The sequence below is a fragment of the Hyaloscypha bicolor genome (genome assembly GCF_002865645.1).
Source record: "Hyaloscypha bicolor E unplaced genomic scaffold K444scaffold_182, whole genome shotgun sequence".
Taxonomy (NCBI): domain Eukaryota; kingdom Fungi; phylum Ascomycota; class Leotiomycetes; order Helotiales; family Hyaloscyphaceae; genus Hyaloscypha; species Hyaloscypha bicolor.
Window position 1 is genome coordinate 4,129,045 of NW_020194684.1, and position 15,255 is coordinate 4,144,299.

At 47.1% G+C, this 15,255-nt stretch overlaps 5 protein-coding genes across 5 annotated transcripts; 1 reads left to right on the top strand and 4 right to left on the bottom strand.

Annotated features, from left to right (window-relative positions):
- Positions 1–1,495: 1,495 nt before the first annotated feature.
- K444DRAFT_669390 (uncharacterized protein) lies at positions 1,496–3,105 on the bottom strand. Its single transcript, XM_024887522.1, has 5 exons — positions 2,721–3,105; positions 2,506–2,666; positions 2,083–2,440; positions 1,907–1,997; positions 1,496–1,840 (listed from the first exon to the last, which is right to left on the bottom strand). The coding sequence occupies exons 1-5, from the start codon at positions 2,812–2,814 to the stop codon at positions 1,801–1,803; spliced, it is 744 nt and encodes a 247-aa protein (XP_024728556.1). The 5' UTR covers positions 2,815–3,105; the 3' UTR covers positions 1,496–1,800.
- Positions 3,106–3,806: 701 nt separating this feature from the next.
- On the bottom strand, positions 3,807–5,501 carry K444DRAFT_620735 (uncharacterized protein). Its single transcript, XM_024881771.1, has 2 exons — positions 5,102–5,501; positions 3,807–5,052 (listed from the first exon to the last, which is right to left on the bottom strand). The coding sequence occupies exons 1-2, from the start codon at positions 5,339–5,341 to the stop codon at positions 4,189–4,191; spliced, it is 1,104 nt and encodes a 367-aa protein (XP_024728557.1). The 5' UTR covers positions 5,342–5,501; the 3' UTR covers positions 3,807–4,188.
- Positions 5,502–7,100: 1,599 nt separating this feature from the next.
- K444DRAFT_545236 (TPR-like protein) lies at positions 7,101–10,051 on the top strand (the record flags this gene model as incomplete). The annotated part of the gene is made up of 2 exons (XM_024876122.1): positions 7,101–8,009; positions 8,072–10,051. 2 exons carry the CDS (start codon positions 7,101–7,103, stop codon positions 10,049–10,051), a joined length of 2,889 nt encoding a protein of 962 aa, XP_024728558.1.
- Positions 10,052–10,350: 299 nt separating this feature from the next.
- Positions 10,351–12,266, bottom strand: K444DRAFT_602066 (uncharacterized protein). Its single transcript, XM_024878711.1, has 7 exons — positions 11,913–12,266; positions 11,440–11,831; positions 11,321–11,390; positions 11,116–11,206; positions 10,823–11,055; positions 10,636–10,767; positions 10,351–10,588 (listed from the first exon to the last, which is right to left on the bottom strand). The coding sequence occupies exons 1-6, from the start codon at positions 12,211–12,213 to the stop codon at positions 10,679–10,681; spliced, it is 1,176 nt and encodes a 391-aa protein (XP_024728559.1). The 5' UTR covers positions 12,214–12,266; the 3' UTR covers positions 10,351–10,588; positions 10,636–10,678.
- An 811-nt stretch (positions 12,267–13,077) lies between these two features.
- On the bottom strand, positions 13,078–15,137 carry K444DRAFT_669394 (Protoporphyrinogen oxidase). The gene is made up of 3 exons (XM_024887523.1): positions 14,581–15,137; positions 13,900–14,535; positions 13,078–13,851 (listed from the first exon to the last, which is right to left on the bottom strand). The coding sequence occupies exons 1-3, from the start codon at positions 15,121–15,123 to the stop codon at positions 13,201–13,203; spliced, it is 1,830 nt and encodes a 609-aa protein (XP_024728560.1). The 5' UTR covers positions 15,124–15,137; the 3' UTR covers positions 13,078–13,200.
- Between the last annotated feature and the right edge of the window lie 118 nt (positions 15,138–15,255).

Consider the following 15,255-nt stretch of genomic DNA (forward strand, 5'->3'; position numbering starts at 1 on the left):
GGAGTTTATTGCAGAAGTCGATGCCCGGCAAACATGAGCAAACGCAGCATTTTCCATATTTTTTTGCCGCATTTAGGCATATCCATGTCAACGTCAATTTGTCCGATATGCAACAAAACCTTATCCCGGTTTCAGATTACGAGAGAGTAACCGACTATTACACGTGACCGGCTGATAGGTTTGGATTGTTGAGTGTGCTCAATTGCTTGGGAATGTCATGAAGCCTCAATATTTTTTTTATTTCTGTGTTTTGAGAAAATTTTGATAGGCGTACGTTTTCTGTTTCGACAAGCATTCAAAATCAACGCAAGTCCTCTTGTCCCATTCACATGACTGTCCTGCAAGGCAGAATAGCTCGTTCCTTGCTAAGCAAGGATATCTCAAGGAGGAGAGTTTTGTTTTCGGCGTCGCTGTATATTCAAATCCGGTTGACAATTCAAGTATCCCTTCTCGCTTGACTACCCTCCATCGATGACCGACATGCATTGTGGAATCATTGTGGCCAGTTGATGAAGCCAGACCTCTTTTGTCTGTCGATCATGGAGTAAGAACAAAGATATTGTATTCTTGACAACGATAAAGATAACAGTTCAGTTCAATTGTATTTTATCCCGATAATCTTTCATTATTTGGTCGCTTGGGTCTTGAGTGATTTTCACCAACCGTGGGTGTCACGCGGTGAATGTACCACGCACAAGAGCTTATTAACTCTGTTTTCTTTAGTTCTACAAGAGGTTCCTGTATCGCTCTAGTACGGCTCTATCTGACGTATTCGCACTTCTGATCTTGATCCATACCTTTTCAAAAACATTAAATAGCCAACCTCGACTACTAATCGATCAAGTACACTAGTTTCAAAATGGGTCTTTACAAGGTCCAGCCACCATGGCTACCATGCGCGCTGAACCCGAGACACAAGTTGAGACCATTGTTTTCAACTATAAGACATCTCGAACGGCGAATCAGAGTGCCGGCTGTACTACACTCCGACCGATGGAAACAACTCCTTCTCAGCCCTCCAAAAAGCCCTCATCGACCCTTTCTTCCACCCAGGCGAGAAACTCATTCTCCTTCCACAATCAGACATCATCCTGAATCAAAGCCATCGCCCCGATCTCGATGTGCACCGAGCTGGTCCTCACACCTGTTCGCCGTTGGCGCAGACCACAACGTCTTGATAAGAGGGGACTGTGGGGCTGAGCAGAAGTTGTGCAATGCCGCTGGTCAGATTGCTGCAAAGTGGAATAAGGAAGTTTTAAGAGACCCGACGAAAACTAAACTGACCCTTGAGTATGACAAGGTGGTGAAGGAGGCAAAATGGACGCAGTGGATGGAGAATCGTGAGATGGAGAAGGGGGACGAAGCTGGTTGTGGTTCCCGTTACTTGCTTTGGTAGCCATTCCTCGCTTTGTGGTATATTCGTATTGCGGGCTAGAAGGCTCGTGAGCAGCGGGACGGTACTCGATTTGTTATCCGGCGAGAGTCATCTTGGATTGAATGTGGAGGAGAGCACTTGTTTTCAGTTTAATTGGCCTCTTTGGACTTTAGAATACGAGCAAGAAATGCTCTTAGATTTTGCGCAATATTAGAAAGCATTGGTTCCAATTTTCAACTCCTTGTGCAACTTTGCATTTCCGTGACCTCAAGTGAAAAGAATATCATTTCCCTCGCATGATAGGACAAGATAGCAAGAGAAACCTAACCGCGTCTCTCATCTCAGCTCCTGCAAAGCGCTCTATGCTGATGGCATCTCATCAGCTAATTTCAATCTCAAACTCTTCCCCATAAAGGTATCATGACTCAAAGGTGCTTCTCAAAAAACGCAGCCAGTTGATTATACCTGTTCACATGATTAGTAATGTCACTTTTCCCCATCACCCTCGCAGAGAAGAAGATCAAGACTTACCCCCTCGTGTACTCCTTTAAATTCGCATCCTCCTCCAACTTAGCCCTCGCACCCATCCATCCATGGTGCATCGTCCCATAAGTCTCAACCACTATCCCATACCCCAGTCAGCAGGTGGCTTTTCACTCTTTATCGCAAGCTCACTCCCCCCCCCATTAGAACTGGAAATAACTTACCATTCGGCTTCCCTTCCCCAACAAGCAAATCATGATACTCCTTAACAACATCCTCCGGCTCCCCATTGCTCGCAAGAACGATATGCGGGATCACGAGCGCCTTAGCATCAGCAATCTCCATCTTCCCAGGATGCACCTGTCCTGATGCAGTGAAAGGCGTGCTCTCCGCACTCGTCAAAACCACGACTTTGCCTCCCCAGCAGAGACCGAAAGCGCCCCAGCTCGAGACTTGACTCCACTTGCTTTTCGCCGCGGCGGTGAAGTCTAGCAAGTCTTTAGTGGCTTGCGGGAAATCGAAGGCTTTTCCGAAGAAAGCGGCCTTGAGTTTCTCGGATTCTTCGGTTGGGCTTGTGTACCACTGATTCCGGTCAACATTTCTCTCAATTTTGCGGGTGATGCTGGTAAGAGGAGGGAAAATCATACTTCACCCAGCATCGGACTCCCCTTGAAGAAATCTGGTACCACAACCAGGATATCCAAAGCCGTGGCTAACGCATCAGCTCCCTGTAGAGTCTGAGGTGCCGGCCCGAAGATGTCGTAAACATCAACGATGGCTTTTTTGCTTAAGAGGTTACCCGTGACGTCTGTTCTTCGTGTCAGCCTATAAAGCGATGAGAGGGTGAGAAGGGGGTTCAAACAGGTCTTTAAACCACCCACGTCCTCCCAGTTCCCCTTTTCGACATACCCCTCAGCCACGACGGGAGGGATTGTTTTGCACGCTTCACAAGCCATTTTGTATTTTTCTCCTTGTTGTAATTCGCTTTTGAGTATGAGATGCAGTTAGAACTATACGTTAGATCAGGATCTGGGCTTGATATAAATAAAGTTCTGAGAGGGTATGTCGCTCGGCGATAGCTTTAAGCCCGCATCGGAGCGGAAATGTGAGGTTGCGATTGCGATGCGGCGCCGATGATGTGAAGACTCTGAGTATAAGTTGAGACGTGAGTGTGACAATTTCGTTTCTTCTGAAAATTTAATCTTTTCCTTTCAATTTCATGAACAGCGAAAATATTTGCAGAAAAGAGACATAACTTGAAGATGATAAGTCTGACGTTGAGAGTGGGGGGGTAGAGATACCAAGTCATGTGATGCGGGGTGTAGCAGAGGAAGTTCGCAATCTCCTCCGCATCTTGCGCAATGCAGTAAAACTATATACTAATATGGCCTCTTATTCCAGTGATTAGATTATAACCCATACAGCTACGTCAAAGTCTCCCTAATTCTTGATGAGCTTTCATCTGCGATATTTTAAATGTGCAAGAAAGCTCCAGCCACTTCAAATTTGATACTTTTGAATGTACCAGAAAAACTCAGCGCTTTCAAAGCTCAGTACTTTCAATGTTACGCCCTTGAGTATACCAAAAAGAGATCTGCAGTGCCTGTCGGTTTCGATGAAATATACGACATGGAGCGCCGTAGCTCTGCCGAGACTGCTGAATGCTCACGGCTTGCCGGACAGGAAGCCCTGGCCTCCCAGTGCCTCTTCAGCAAGCCGTTGCTCGGCCGCGACAGTACGGAAGATATAAGAGAGAATGATCATCAGAAGCTCCAGGAAGTATCTAGCAATACGTAGGCCTCTAAGTTCCCACAGATCTAGATTACCGTATCGGGCATGCTCTTATTTATGTTATGTGTCATATCCCAACTTATCCTAGCAACTGCTCCTACTGTTATTGGCGACAAGTTTCATTGCGATCAGTGCAAAATGAGACATAGATAGTCATGGAATGTTCCTCCTTTCGTTCATACAAGTGTTGTATTCGTATATGCCGCTACATTATATACTCTATATCGTCCCTTCATGTTCGTGCGCCTCATACATAGCTACAGCTGAAGCTTCATCGGCATCGTGACTTTCGTGATGGATGAAAAGAAAAGACAGCAAGACAATGCACGCCCCAACCCAATACAAAGCGCTGGAATACTGTTGGCTCAGGGCCATCTGTCCAATCAGAGATAATGGTATGGTCAATGACAGCCCGACTGAAACAACCAACGGTGTTGTCAAGAGAATGGCATATGCCCCCGCATAGTCGCTGATTAACGACGCAGCTGAGTTGAGCTATATGAGCGTCAGCGCTGCATAGGGGCAGAAAGCTGGATAAATCATACGAGGACGATGGTCCAGATCTTCCCCGTTTGCGGAAGCTCAAACTTTTCCACGCCCGTGTAATGTAAAATCAAGAAGCCTGGCCAGAGGAATATGAGATTAAGGAGCCCAGTCATACCGAAGAAAAGAGGCATGTTGACACGGTCTTCATTGTCGATCCTGCTCTTTATTACGATCGCATACATCCCGTACAGCACTGCACTAACAAATGCCATAGCATCGCCAATTGCAGCCTGTTGTGGCGATTTGTGAGGAAACTTCCCCCGATTGTCGTCATTATCTCCTGCCAAGTCCACTGAGGATATGAGAATGATACCAATCAGCGAAGCCAGAACTCCAATGAATTTTTTAACACTGAACCGTTCGATGCCAAATATGGCGCCTAAGAGGAGAGTCCAAATACTGCTTGTGGAGGTAAGAACCGTGAAGCTGGCCACACTTGTGTACTCCAGGCAAGCAGTAACGAGGTAGTTCGCGGCGAACCAGAGCAAGCAAAATTCCAGCGATAGCCAAGTCGTTTCTCGGACGCTCAGAACGGTGTTTGGATCCTTCGAGGCATTTGTTGATACTCTTGACAGTTGTATTGTCTCGATATCATCATCGACAAGGAGTCGCGTATATGAGGATTCCTCGCTCGGAGTGTCCTCATAGCCATTGTTTTCTTCCCGAGCCTTCGATTTTAGTCTTTGATACCCATCGGACCTGCTTTTCCAGTAGCTGAGAGCAGACGATCTAATCTTGCGCCAGCCATGCTTGTGAGCGATTCTCAAAAATATCGGAATGAGCGAGAAGGCGAAACATGCTGTGTTGAGGAATGTGACAAAGAATGGCTTGCTAAAAGTGTTGTCGGCGAAGATGTACTAGATTCTGTTAGCTGGATATCGTATATTAATATTGAGGAGGACTAACGCTTCCAAGAAAACTAGAAGCCGTGAATAAGAGAACCGTGATAAAAAGGAGAACTATTCCTAATGTTCTGCGAGCCACAGTTTCGAGACCTATATAAGCACGGAATCCCTTGCTTTTGGCAGCTGATCGGATAGAGGATCCAGGCCGTCGGGTGTGATGTGAAGGTGCTGATAAGGATGGTTCATCACTGGTGAAGCGCTCAGTCAGCGAGACTGTGACCGGAGGCTCTAGAGCAGACATGGCTCAGAGGGGTTGAATAGCTCTAGCAAGTTGGGCGGATTCAAGAAGGGGTCTGGGCGGTTGGAGCGAGCATGTTTGAGACATGGAGAGCTGGCCATGAAGGTGAAAGGCAGATGTGTGGATTGGGTGTGGTCGTTGATTCAAATCTGTTGTTCAGGGCCAATATCGAAGCAGTTTGAGGGACCATAAGGCGAACATAGATACGGACAGCGAGGCTACGGAAACTCCCGGTTCAAGCGGCGGGCTCCAAAATAGGTGAAGCCGCAGGCGTGGCGCAAGAGTCGCCGCTTTGTCCCCCGCTTTCAGGCTATTAGTATGACAGAACTCTCATTTCATCCAAACGGTCATTTTGCCAGGTTATCGTTTGCACTTGCTTCTGGTTCCAACAATCTCAAAAGACTTCGATTATTTTACGGAGCCAAATCACGATCATGGCCTACATTAAGTCCACTCAATCGCGGATGGAAGATTAATGGACAAATAAAAGCAGCCACTTATTTTCTCAACGCAAGGCGCCCCCGGACCTTTTGATCAGTTCCTAAAGGAATCTTACCTAAAGGTATCATTTTGCTGGCAAATCATGTCGTCGCTTCTTTCCACCTCTCCTTCCTTCATTCTCCTCCTTCGGATATAGCCTCTTCCTTCCCTGACTGACATTTCAACGTCGACCCTCTAAAATTTTCGCCCCCCAACAAACAGCATACTTAGTAAGCAATGTCGACCTCCAAGGGTCAGGTTTGGCCACTGCGATACTTGCTCACGAAACTAACGATACTATACAGCGACATAGAATACATAGTTGATCACCATCACCAATTTCAGACGACCCATGACAGCTACGGAGTTATATATACGATCCGCTTGGTCGCTTCAAATTTCAGTCGTTTTCGAGCGATTGGCTAGTGCTGCGAGTTTGCACCGATGCCCAAAGATTCCACGAGGCTGCCGTTCAGCTGAGTTGACGAAAGCGACAACCCGAATCCTACCATTACCCCCAACTCAACACGCAACTTTGTATGCATATCGTCCCTGCGACTCGATATTAACTGAGATCCCTTTCCTGAAAGTCCTCTCGAATCTAGTCTCAACAATGCGTCTTCTGGAAGGCAACAACGATGGCAAGTTCAGCCTGACAGAGCACTTGAGCGACGCTAAACCCCAGTATGCTATACTTTCGCATACATGGGGAGCGATGACTGAGGAGGTCACGTTTAGAGATATGAATGATGGTACCAGCGAGGCCAAGGTTGGCTATGACAAGATCCGGTTTTGCGGAGAACAAGCTAGACGCGACGGCCTGCAATATTTCTGGGTAGACACTTGTTGCATTGATAAATCAAATAGTTCCGAGCTCCAAGAGGCCATCAACTCTATGTTCAGTTGGTATCGCGACGCAACAAAATGTTATGTATACTTATCGGACGTTTCAGCATTCGACTTTGACGAAAACCGTCAGCTCTCTAGGAAGGCATGGTTGCTAGCTTTTGCAGCAAGTAGATGGTTCACTCGCGGCTGGACACTCCAAGAACTTATTGCTCCACGAACAGTCGAGTTCTTCTCCAAAGAGCGCTGTCCTCTCGGCGACAAGAAATCGCTTGAACAAGTAATTCTTGGGATAACACGAATTCCTCTCGATGCCCTTCGAAACCGGCCTTTACATGAGTTTAGTGTTGATGAACGGATGTCATGGGCAAAGGATCGCAAGACAACACGGCAAGAGGACGCAGCGTACTGCCTATTGGGCATCTTCGATATTCATATGCCGCTCATCTATGGTGAAGGTCGCAAGAAGGCGCTAATTCGGCTGAAGAAAGAGGCTCAAGAGACACAGAATCCCCCATCAGTCTTGTCCAAAGACATTCGAACGGTTTCCTTGTTCGCAACGAGTGAAAATCGGCCATTCAAAACCTTCACATCGTCTTTTAATGATGCACCCGTTGATCTGCTCCCAATCCACTTCATGGAGCGTGAGCGAGAGCTGGGTCTCGTTCGAAATGCTCATCAGGCCAGCGAAGAAAATGCGCCCGCTCGCTGTGCTATTTGGGGTATACCAGGTGTCGGTAAGACACAGCTTGCAATACGATATTCAAAAATATTCTTGGAAGACGCAACAGTATCAGCTGTGTTCTGGATGTCCTGCACCAATGTAGAAAAGTTGCATCAAGGCTTCTCAAAACTACTAAACCTTATCGACCATCCCGATCAATTTAAACCGGAGCAGAACGCACGAGTCGTAGCGGCTCGTCGCTGGCTGGAACAGCCTGAAGTCAGTGGAATACTCCGTTGGCTTCTCGTTCTCGACAATGTTGACATATCAACAATTGACTTTCTTCGCGAAAACTTACCGCGACAAGGCAAACATGGTCGAATCCTCATCACTACGCGGACCGAAGCTGTTGCTCATGTTGTTTGCAAAGCTTCTGGAAGGTTGCAGCTATTTTTGGAACTTGAACCACCAGCAGTGGAGAACGCAATTACCTTCTTCCTCAAATCAGTAGGGGTTAGCGAAAACTCAATGTCGAGTGTTAGCCGACACCAAGTTACTGACTTAATGAAATTTCTTGGATGTCTACCCTTCGCCATAGAGCATGCTGCGTCTTTCATGACTCAGTCATCCCAGACCATCGATAGTTTTACGAGATTGTACCGAGGCAACGAAAAATCTCATGTATGTTCGATTTTACACCGTTATTTGAATTTACTGCCAACGGAAGCGTCTAATCTTTATAGATTCTCAATTGGCGAAGCTTATTCTCAGCTTACGAAGCAAAGTCGGTCTCGGGCATGTTTACGTCCCATCTTCATGATCTGAGGCGGTCGAATCCCGAGGTCCTTGGTTTGCTCAATATACTCGTGTTTTGGGACCCTGATGGAATCGAATTTGAAACTATTAAAACCGGCGCTTTATCCCTGCATTCTCTGTTTGAACCGACCCAGGAGCCTTCAGAATCGGAACAAAATCGGCATTGGACACAGTGGTTTGCGCGGAGTCTGATGAGGATCCTGTATTTTGGGTTCGCTTTCAACAACAAAACCCCAGCGACGGATGCTTCAAACTTGAAACCCGGAAAAACTGCATTGCCATCTACAGAGCAGGGATCATTGATCAAACTGGTGTCCTCTGAAGTACAACTCCAAAGCGCTTTACAGCAACTTCAGATGCTCTCCTTTATCAAACGGCGGTCGGCGCACGAGGGAGGAGCATATTGCATGCATGATCTCACCCAGACTTTGGTTCAAGTGGCTCTTGAATCGGAAGGTACATATCTACAATGGTTTAGATGCTCGGTCAGAATTGTCTGCGGAGCATTTCGTCAGATTGAAGACCCTGCTCTGCCCGAGTCTTGGAGTCGATACGAAGGCTTGATCTCGCACATCCTATCGTTGATAAAGTACAGTGAGTTGGTGGACCCCAAGAACGTCGACCTTTTAACAGCACGTACAGCCATAGCTGCGTACTGGTGTAACCGTGGTAGATACTACGAGGCTCGCGAGGCTTATCAGCAACTACTACGGATCGGCAGCAATGTGCTTCATGATGCCGATATCGAAACTCAGTGGAAGCTTGGTCTTGCGGAAGTCAATTGGCACCTAGGCAAACTCGATGAATCGATATTGCTCTATGACGAAGTACGGCAGATTCGAGAGTCGCGACTTGGTGCCGATCACCCTGATACCCTACATGCTGTAGAAAAATTGGCACTCGTATATCGGTCGCAAGCCCGGTTTGCAGAAGCTCGCTCAATGCTAGAACGTGTCCTCGAGAGTCGCAAAACGAGCCTAGGACCAGACCACCTTGATACTATTCAGGCGATTGAATATCTGGCTATGACTATTAATGAATACGCTGAAGCTGAAAACGCTGAAGCTTATGCTGAAGCCGAAAGTCTACATAAGCAGGCATTGGCTCATCGAGAAGCTCAGTTAGGCGTAGACCATCTCGACACTTTGTGGACAGCTGATAGTCTTGCAACTAACTATCGAGCTCAAGGCCGACATTTGGAAGCAGTGGAGATCTACGAAAGAGTTCTCGAGGGACGCAAATTACAATTGGGAGAGGATCACCCGCAGACCATCTGGACACTCGCCAACATCGCATCGGCATATACTAGTCTAGGTCGCTGGAACGAGGCCGAGGTAATGTGGAAACAAGCAATCGTCTACAATGAGCAACGGCGAGGCCATAATCACTCGCAAACTCTCTTCGCAGTAGAGGGCCTCGCCGATGTCTACCATCAGCAATCACGCTTTGATGAAGCAATAAACCTGTATAACCGAGCGTTACGTGGCAATGAAGAAAGCCTAGGAAATGGGCATCCAAGCGTCATGCGGAAAATGCATAAGTTAGCGAATCTCTACCGAGACCAGAACGATTACATCAAGTCGATCGCATTGTTCGAGAGGCTTCTAGAGCGTCGTAAGACCAGATTAGGATCTGGACATCCAGACATGCTTCGAACATACCACGATGCGGCCACCTTATATACTCTTATGGGCAAGTATATCGAGGCGGAACAGTGTTACAGACTAGAGTTAGCAGGAAGTATTGAAGAGCTCGGGGGCCTGCACCCTGAAACCAAGAAACGTGAGCTAAATCTCGCTACCTTCTTGAGAGATCAGGCCGAAGCAGCTGAAGGCGGAGCGCAAGGAGCTGTTGCAAATGAAGAAGTTACGTCGGCTCAGCAAAGCCTAAATGATAGACAAGAATAAGTAGTGGGGTATGATTTATGCTATCCGTTGCGCTGCGACAGCGACAGCGACAGCGACTTTTTTTAAGCAAATCGTAATCTCTAATTCCTGATTGAAGACTTCTGATCACAGAATGGCAGGCGCTGTCGCAGCGCAACGGGGACGGTAGAATTTCCTTACAGATGGTCTGACTGTAGTGCTTTGATTATGAGCTTTTCTCCTCGTTATGCTTATACACGTATCTCATTCTTGATGTCATGCTCTCTGGATATTTTGAAACATTTTGTTATAAATTGTAATTCACAATGACACTTTAAGAGACTGGATTAGCAGTGGATATGGTAACTTCATACTGGTTGATGGTGTGCTAGCACTGAAAAATCAACGACTGGGGGACTAGCTGCGTGTCGGATCACGTTGAGTTTGATTTGAGTCATGTGATGATAGAACAATGAGGTCTAGTAAACACGTGATCTTGTAGCTGATTGAAGAGAGAAGAGAAACTTGCTAATAAGGAATGAAAGGTTCTCTGGACTAAGTGGATAGGCCGAAAATGCACTACGTGATCGTCAGATAGTTTCTCATCCAGTACCGCGATTACCTACATTTTCATTACATATCGAGGCTATTTATATTATGCTGATACCCCTAACCGATGATGATTGCCCTAACTTCGATGCTCGCCCTCTTGCAGTTATCAGAGGCGGATGGATCGATAAAAGCCGCGTGCGGAGTAGCTGATACGTAGACTTCAGTTGCTAGACAATTAACACATTATACCGAAGCACTTACACTGAGCTGCAGTCGTCAAATTGTCACCCAGTTTGAAGAGAACCGCATCGTCTTTTGACATTCCTTTCTTATAGAACCACCGGTGAGTAGGGCTATACGTAAGCTCGTAGCCCTCCTCGCTGAAGTGCGGATACACTATATCTATATTCCATAGGTCTGTCGTTGCTATGGATCGGTAATCACACAAAGCAAGCGGAGAGTCAACGTCCTGACCAGCTACACAACGCCATATACTATAAATGTTATTATAAGTACCAAGCTCATGCAGAGATGCTCCCTATAAGCCCACTTACTCTATATACCGATAACGGCCGCTTGAGATTGCTTCCACTTTGTCAGGAAACTGAAACTCTAGGCGCTTTGCGCAAGAAGCAGGCGTGTTATCTAAAGATTTGGGCAAAATATTAGAAATAGTGCGACTATGGAAAGCCCCTGTCAAGGGCAAAATTTTAGAAATCAAAACTCGCCTGGGTGCTTAGAAAGTCTTTCGTTGCTTACCACAGTGCACTCGGAAGATAGGACTTCTCCACGGCCCCTTTCCCGTTTCATTTCTGTCGTTAGTTCGAAGCTTGTCAATGTTAGTCAACGACGCATGTGAAGAGGAGAACTTAACTTACGTTATAGTTATAAATGAAAACCTCCTCGCAACTAAAGGACTCCTTCAGCCAGGCTGATAATTCGGGAAGATATTCTGCTTGCACACTTTCGTCCGTCCACTCTGATATCCTGGTTGGAACTTGCATGAATTGAAAGCCCGCCTCGTCGAGTTTGAAGAGACTTTCTTTGCCACAGATATCATGTATTTCGACTGGGTGATTGCTCTCAACAAGGTTGGTCCGTGGTAGCTGAGTTCCACAGGGTAGCTGGCTGAAAAATGGCTTCTCAGTTTTATAGATATCCAAAGGAGCAAGATACTTAAAGGAGTCCACTTGGATCTTAGGCAGTCCAGTGATCTGATCGCCAATATCCATAGTTGAAGTTGACGATAGATCAGATTTATTGGGCTCAGCTACACAACACAGTACTTTAGTGATTTATTCAATGTCTAGATTCTCACAGAGGTCTGAAATTCACTTGGTTTAATCAGTACCTTGGTTTCCGTTCCAACTATACTTTCTTTGACAGCTCCCATCTTCATCTTTCATCAGAATACTTCTAAGCCAATCTCGCCAAGGTTGATCAAAAGGCTGGTCGGGGTCGAAACGCCATGAAAGAACTTCTGGAAATTCGGAGCGAAGCCAAATGTTGAAGCTTTCTTCCGATCTCGGTGGCCAAAATGCTTTCCATGGTCGTCGAGCGATTTCTGCAGCTGAGAAATCCTGGGTAGACGATTGTTCCCGCTGCTCGGAATCGTAAAACTTCGAAAGGTCAAGTCCGTCTTTGCTCGCCATTAGGAGACGTAGGGGAAGTTAGGAAAGGCTCGACTTGAGATTGTGAATGAAGCATGGTATATTCGCACTCTTGTCGACTTCGAGAAGGGCGGACCCCGCTTCTTCATAAATAAGCCTCACCCCACGCTTCCTTTACGTCTAGCCCGATTTCCTTCAGCTTGCTTCTATCACCCCCTTCAGAAAGACCAATCGGAAAAATCCCTCATCCGCTGCTGCCGAGTCCAAGATAAGAGCCAGCTTGTGACCGGTTCGCCGAGAAATTGGGCCCTACACCAATTCACTCTGCAGTAACCTTAGACTCGTAATTCCACATGCCTTGATGGAGTTATGTCGTGAGAGGAACTTCTACAGTAAGTAAGGAATTACTTAGTGATTTGAAGAAGGTATTCTGATGAAAGCGTTAACAATTTTCGGGCCGCGTGAGGGAAGAATAGGACGCGGCACACTGCGGGTCCCTCAGCAACCACCCTCAGTATGATTGCGAAAGCTACCGCACTTGCGACGAGAATAAACATCGACACTCTCTGAAGTGGCAATTCGCAGAGACTGACAACACCAGCTTTCGTGAGAGCAACTTTGCTGGTCGCATGCCTCTATCGTATGCGAGCGTTGACTTAGATTTTCTCTATGGATATGAGCTCAAACCTAGTGCTTGCCACGGAAATAGCACCTCTCGATATATTTTGTAGTGGTAATGGAGTACCATTAGAAATTGCTTGCCACATTTTATGCTGATTTTAGTTACATCCTGCAAAGGGGAAAGGGGAGGTGTATTCAGAATAGAAATATAAGTGTCTCTCTCCTTCTTCCGCTTGGAAGAGTAGGCATAAGAGAGTATGTCAGGGTCTCCAGGAATAGTTGAAGGGAAGGAGTTTCTCCCAGAAACCTGTCATGATCTATATATGCTGTGCCTATAGTCTAACACTATATGTACTGTACATTTTGTCTTCCCATCTACCTATTCATTTCATATACCCTCTCTACCACCTAGTCCTTGAAGCTCTCCAAACCCGTTCCACCACCACCACCCCTCTTGATCGCCATAACTATATCTCTCGCCGCCATCACACAATCGTTCAGTCCCACACCCATATAACTATTCCCCGCTACCTTCAGCTTCCCCCTAAAGCCCTGCATCAACTCTCCATGCGCAGCCTTCATCCTCTTCTCATGACCCACCACATACTGGGGAATACAGTCCTTCTGTAACCCAACATTCACAGCATCAGGCTCAACATCAATCTTCAAATGACGACGAAGAACCGTCTTCGCCATGGCAGCGCCTTCATCTTCATCAGGGTAGGAGGAGAAGCCGTCCCACCAGTGCCCACCGAGCATAACTGTGACCTTAGTACCTGGAACTGTATCTTGGCCTTGAACCGCGTCAGAATCGAAGACTACACCAAGGGCACACTCCGGGTTTTGCTCGAAGGGAATGGAGCGGGGAATAAGGTAGCCGAAACCGCGTTCTGGGAGGATGTTGGGATCGGAGTAGTACAGGTTGACGACCATAACTGTTACAGCATGCATGCTTGAGAGGGAGAGGACGGAGGGGGTCAAGGTTGAGAGAGTCTTGCCGGAGAGGGCTGAGATGGCTTGGGTGTAAGTTTCAGGAGCCTGGTTGAGGGCTGTTTTGATCTGTCTAGTGTTAGCTTTTGTTGAGTGAAGTGTACAGGAGATACGAACTGAGATTCCGTCGCTCTCGGTGTCGTATTCAACGGAAGTGACCCTGTCACCTATCTTGAACTCGACATTGGGATTTGTCCTCAGCGAAGCTTCTAGCGCTGCTGATAATTGGCCGATACCCTCCTTGAAAGTATACACACTAGCCCCTTTCAACCGACCTCGAAGAGATATGTCAGTTTCGGGGTAATTGATATCTCTTTTTGCTTTTGCCATCGTGCTCTGCATCCCGACAGCAGCACCTTCTGTCACACTACCATGTTGGTGCTCAAAGTCCCACAGCCTCCGAAAAATGCTCTTCGCACTCAATTGATATATGTCACCGGCATAAATGCCATGAATCACAGCTGACACAATATTGTCTCCAATCTGTGGACCTCCAAACCGCCTGTTCGTGAAAGAGGCAATAGATTCATCTTCGAGACTTGGTGGGCGAGGATCTCGAGTCACTTCCAACATCGCGCGGAAAGCACCTGTGAAGACCGGCTCCGTCAAAACGGACCATGCCATAGAGTATAAGTCCTGCCCAGGACCTGGCATGCGTACGAGATGGTCTGGATAGTATATGAATCGATTTTTGGCAGCATCAGAGTTCTTCGATGTGAGGAGGACTTCGTCTTCGAGGCCGAGTTTCTCGACCTAGGATAAATCAGTACCAATTGGAAAACCGAGGGCCCGACAAACCATCTCTAACGTGACCAGAGAAGCTGGGGTGCTTGGCCGTAAAGTTCGAGGCCCCTGCTCGAAAAGTATCTTGCCATTCTTGACGTTCACATACTTGCTCTTTAGCCATCCTCCCAGATTATCCCCGCTCTCGTAGACGACGACCTTAGCATTGGGTAACTCTTGTGCCAGGTAATGGGCGCTGGAGAGTCCAGTTACTCCACCTCCGAGTACTGCAAATCGTCTTTCTGGAAGTTGACTTCCTTGCGAATAGCCTCTGGTTTGTTGCTGGGCGAACACAGGCGATTGGGATCTTCCTTGTCGATGTGCTAGACTGATGCCCAAACTATTAGTCCGGGGAGAGGTTTCTGTCTCATATGTGGCTTTGTTCTGTGTGTAGTAGCATTTCTGCTGGTGTTGAATGTAGGAAGCCGATGGCCGCACAGCTCTTGTGGAGCTTCTCGTGAAGACATGCCGGCGTAATTGAGGTGCTTGACAGCTGGGAATCTCAAAGCATTGTTTCAATAAGCTCACCACAGCATGCTCAGGTAATTGAGAAGGCATTGCCTGAAGAAACGACAGTCGGAACTGAAGTATTACTGAACCGCAGGAAATACGCAAGTTCACTAGTTCCTCGCTTAGCGCCTCCCTAGGCAGAGCTTCCGACAAGGCGGTGATACGCCAGTTTGAGAAGCT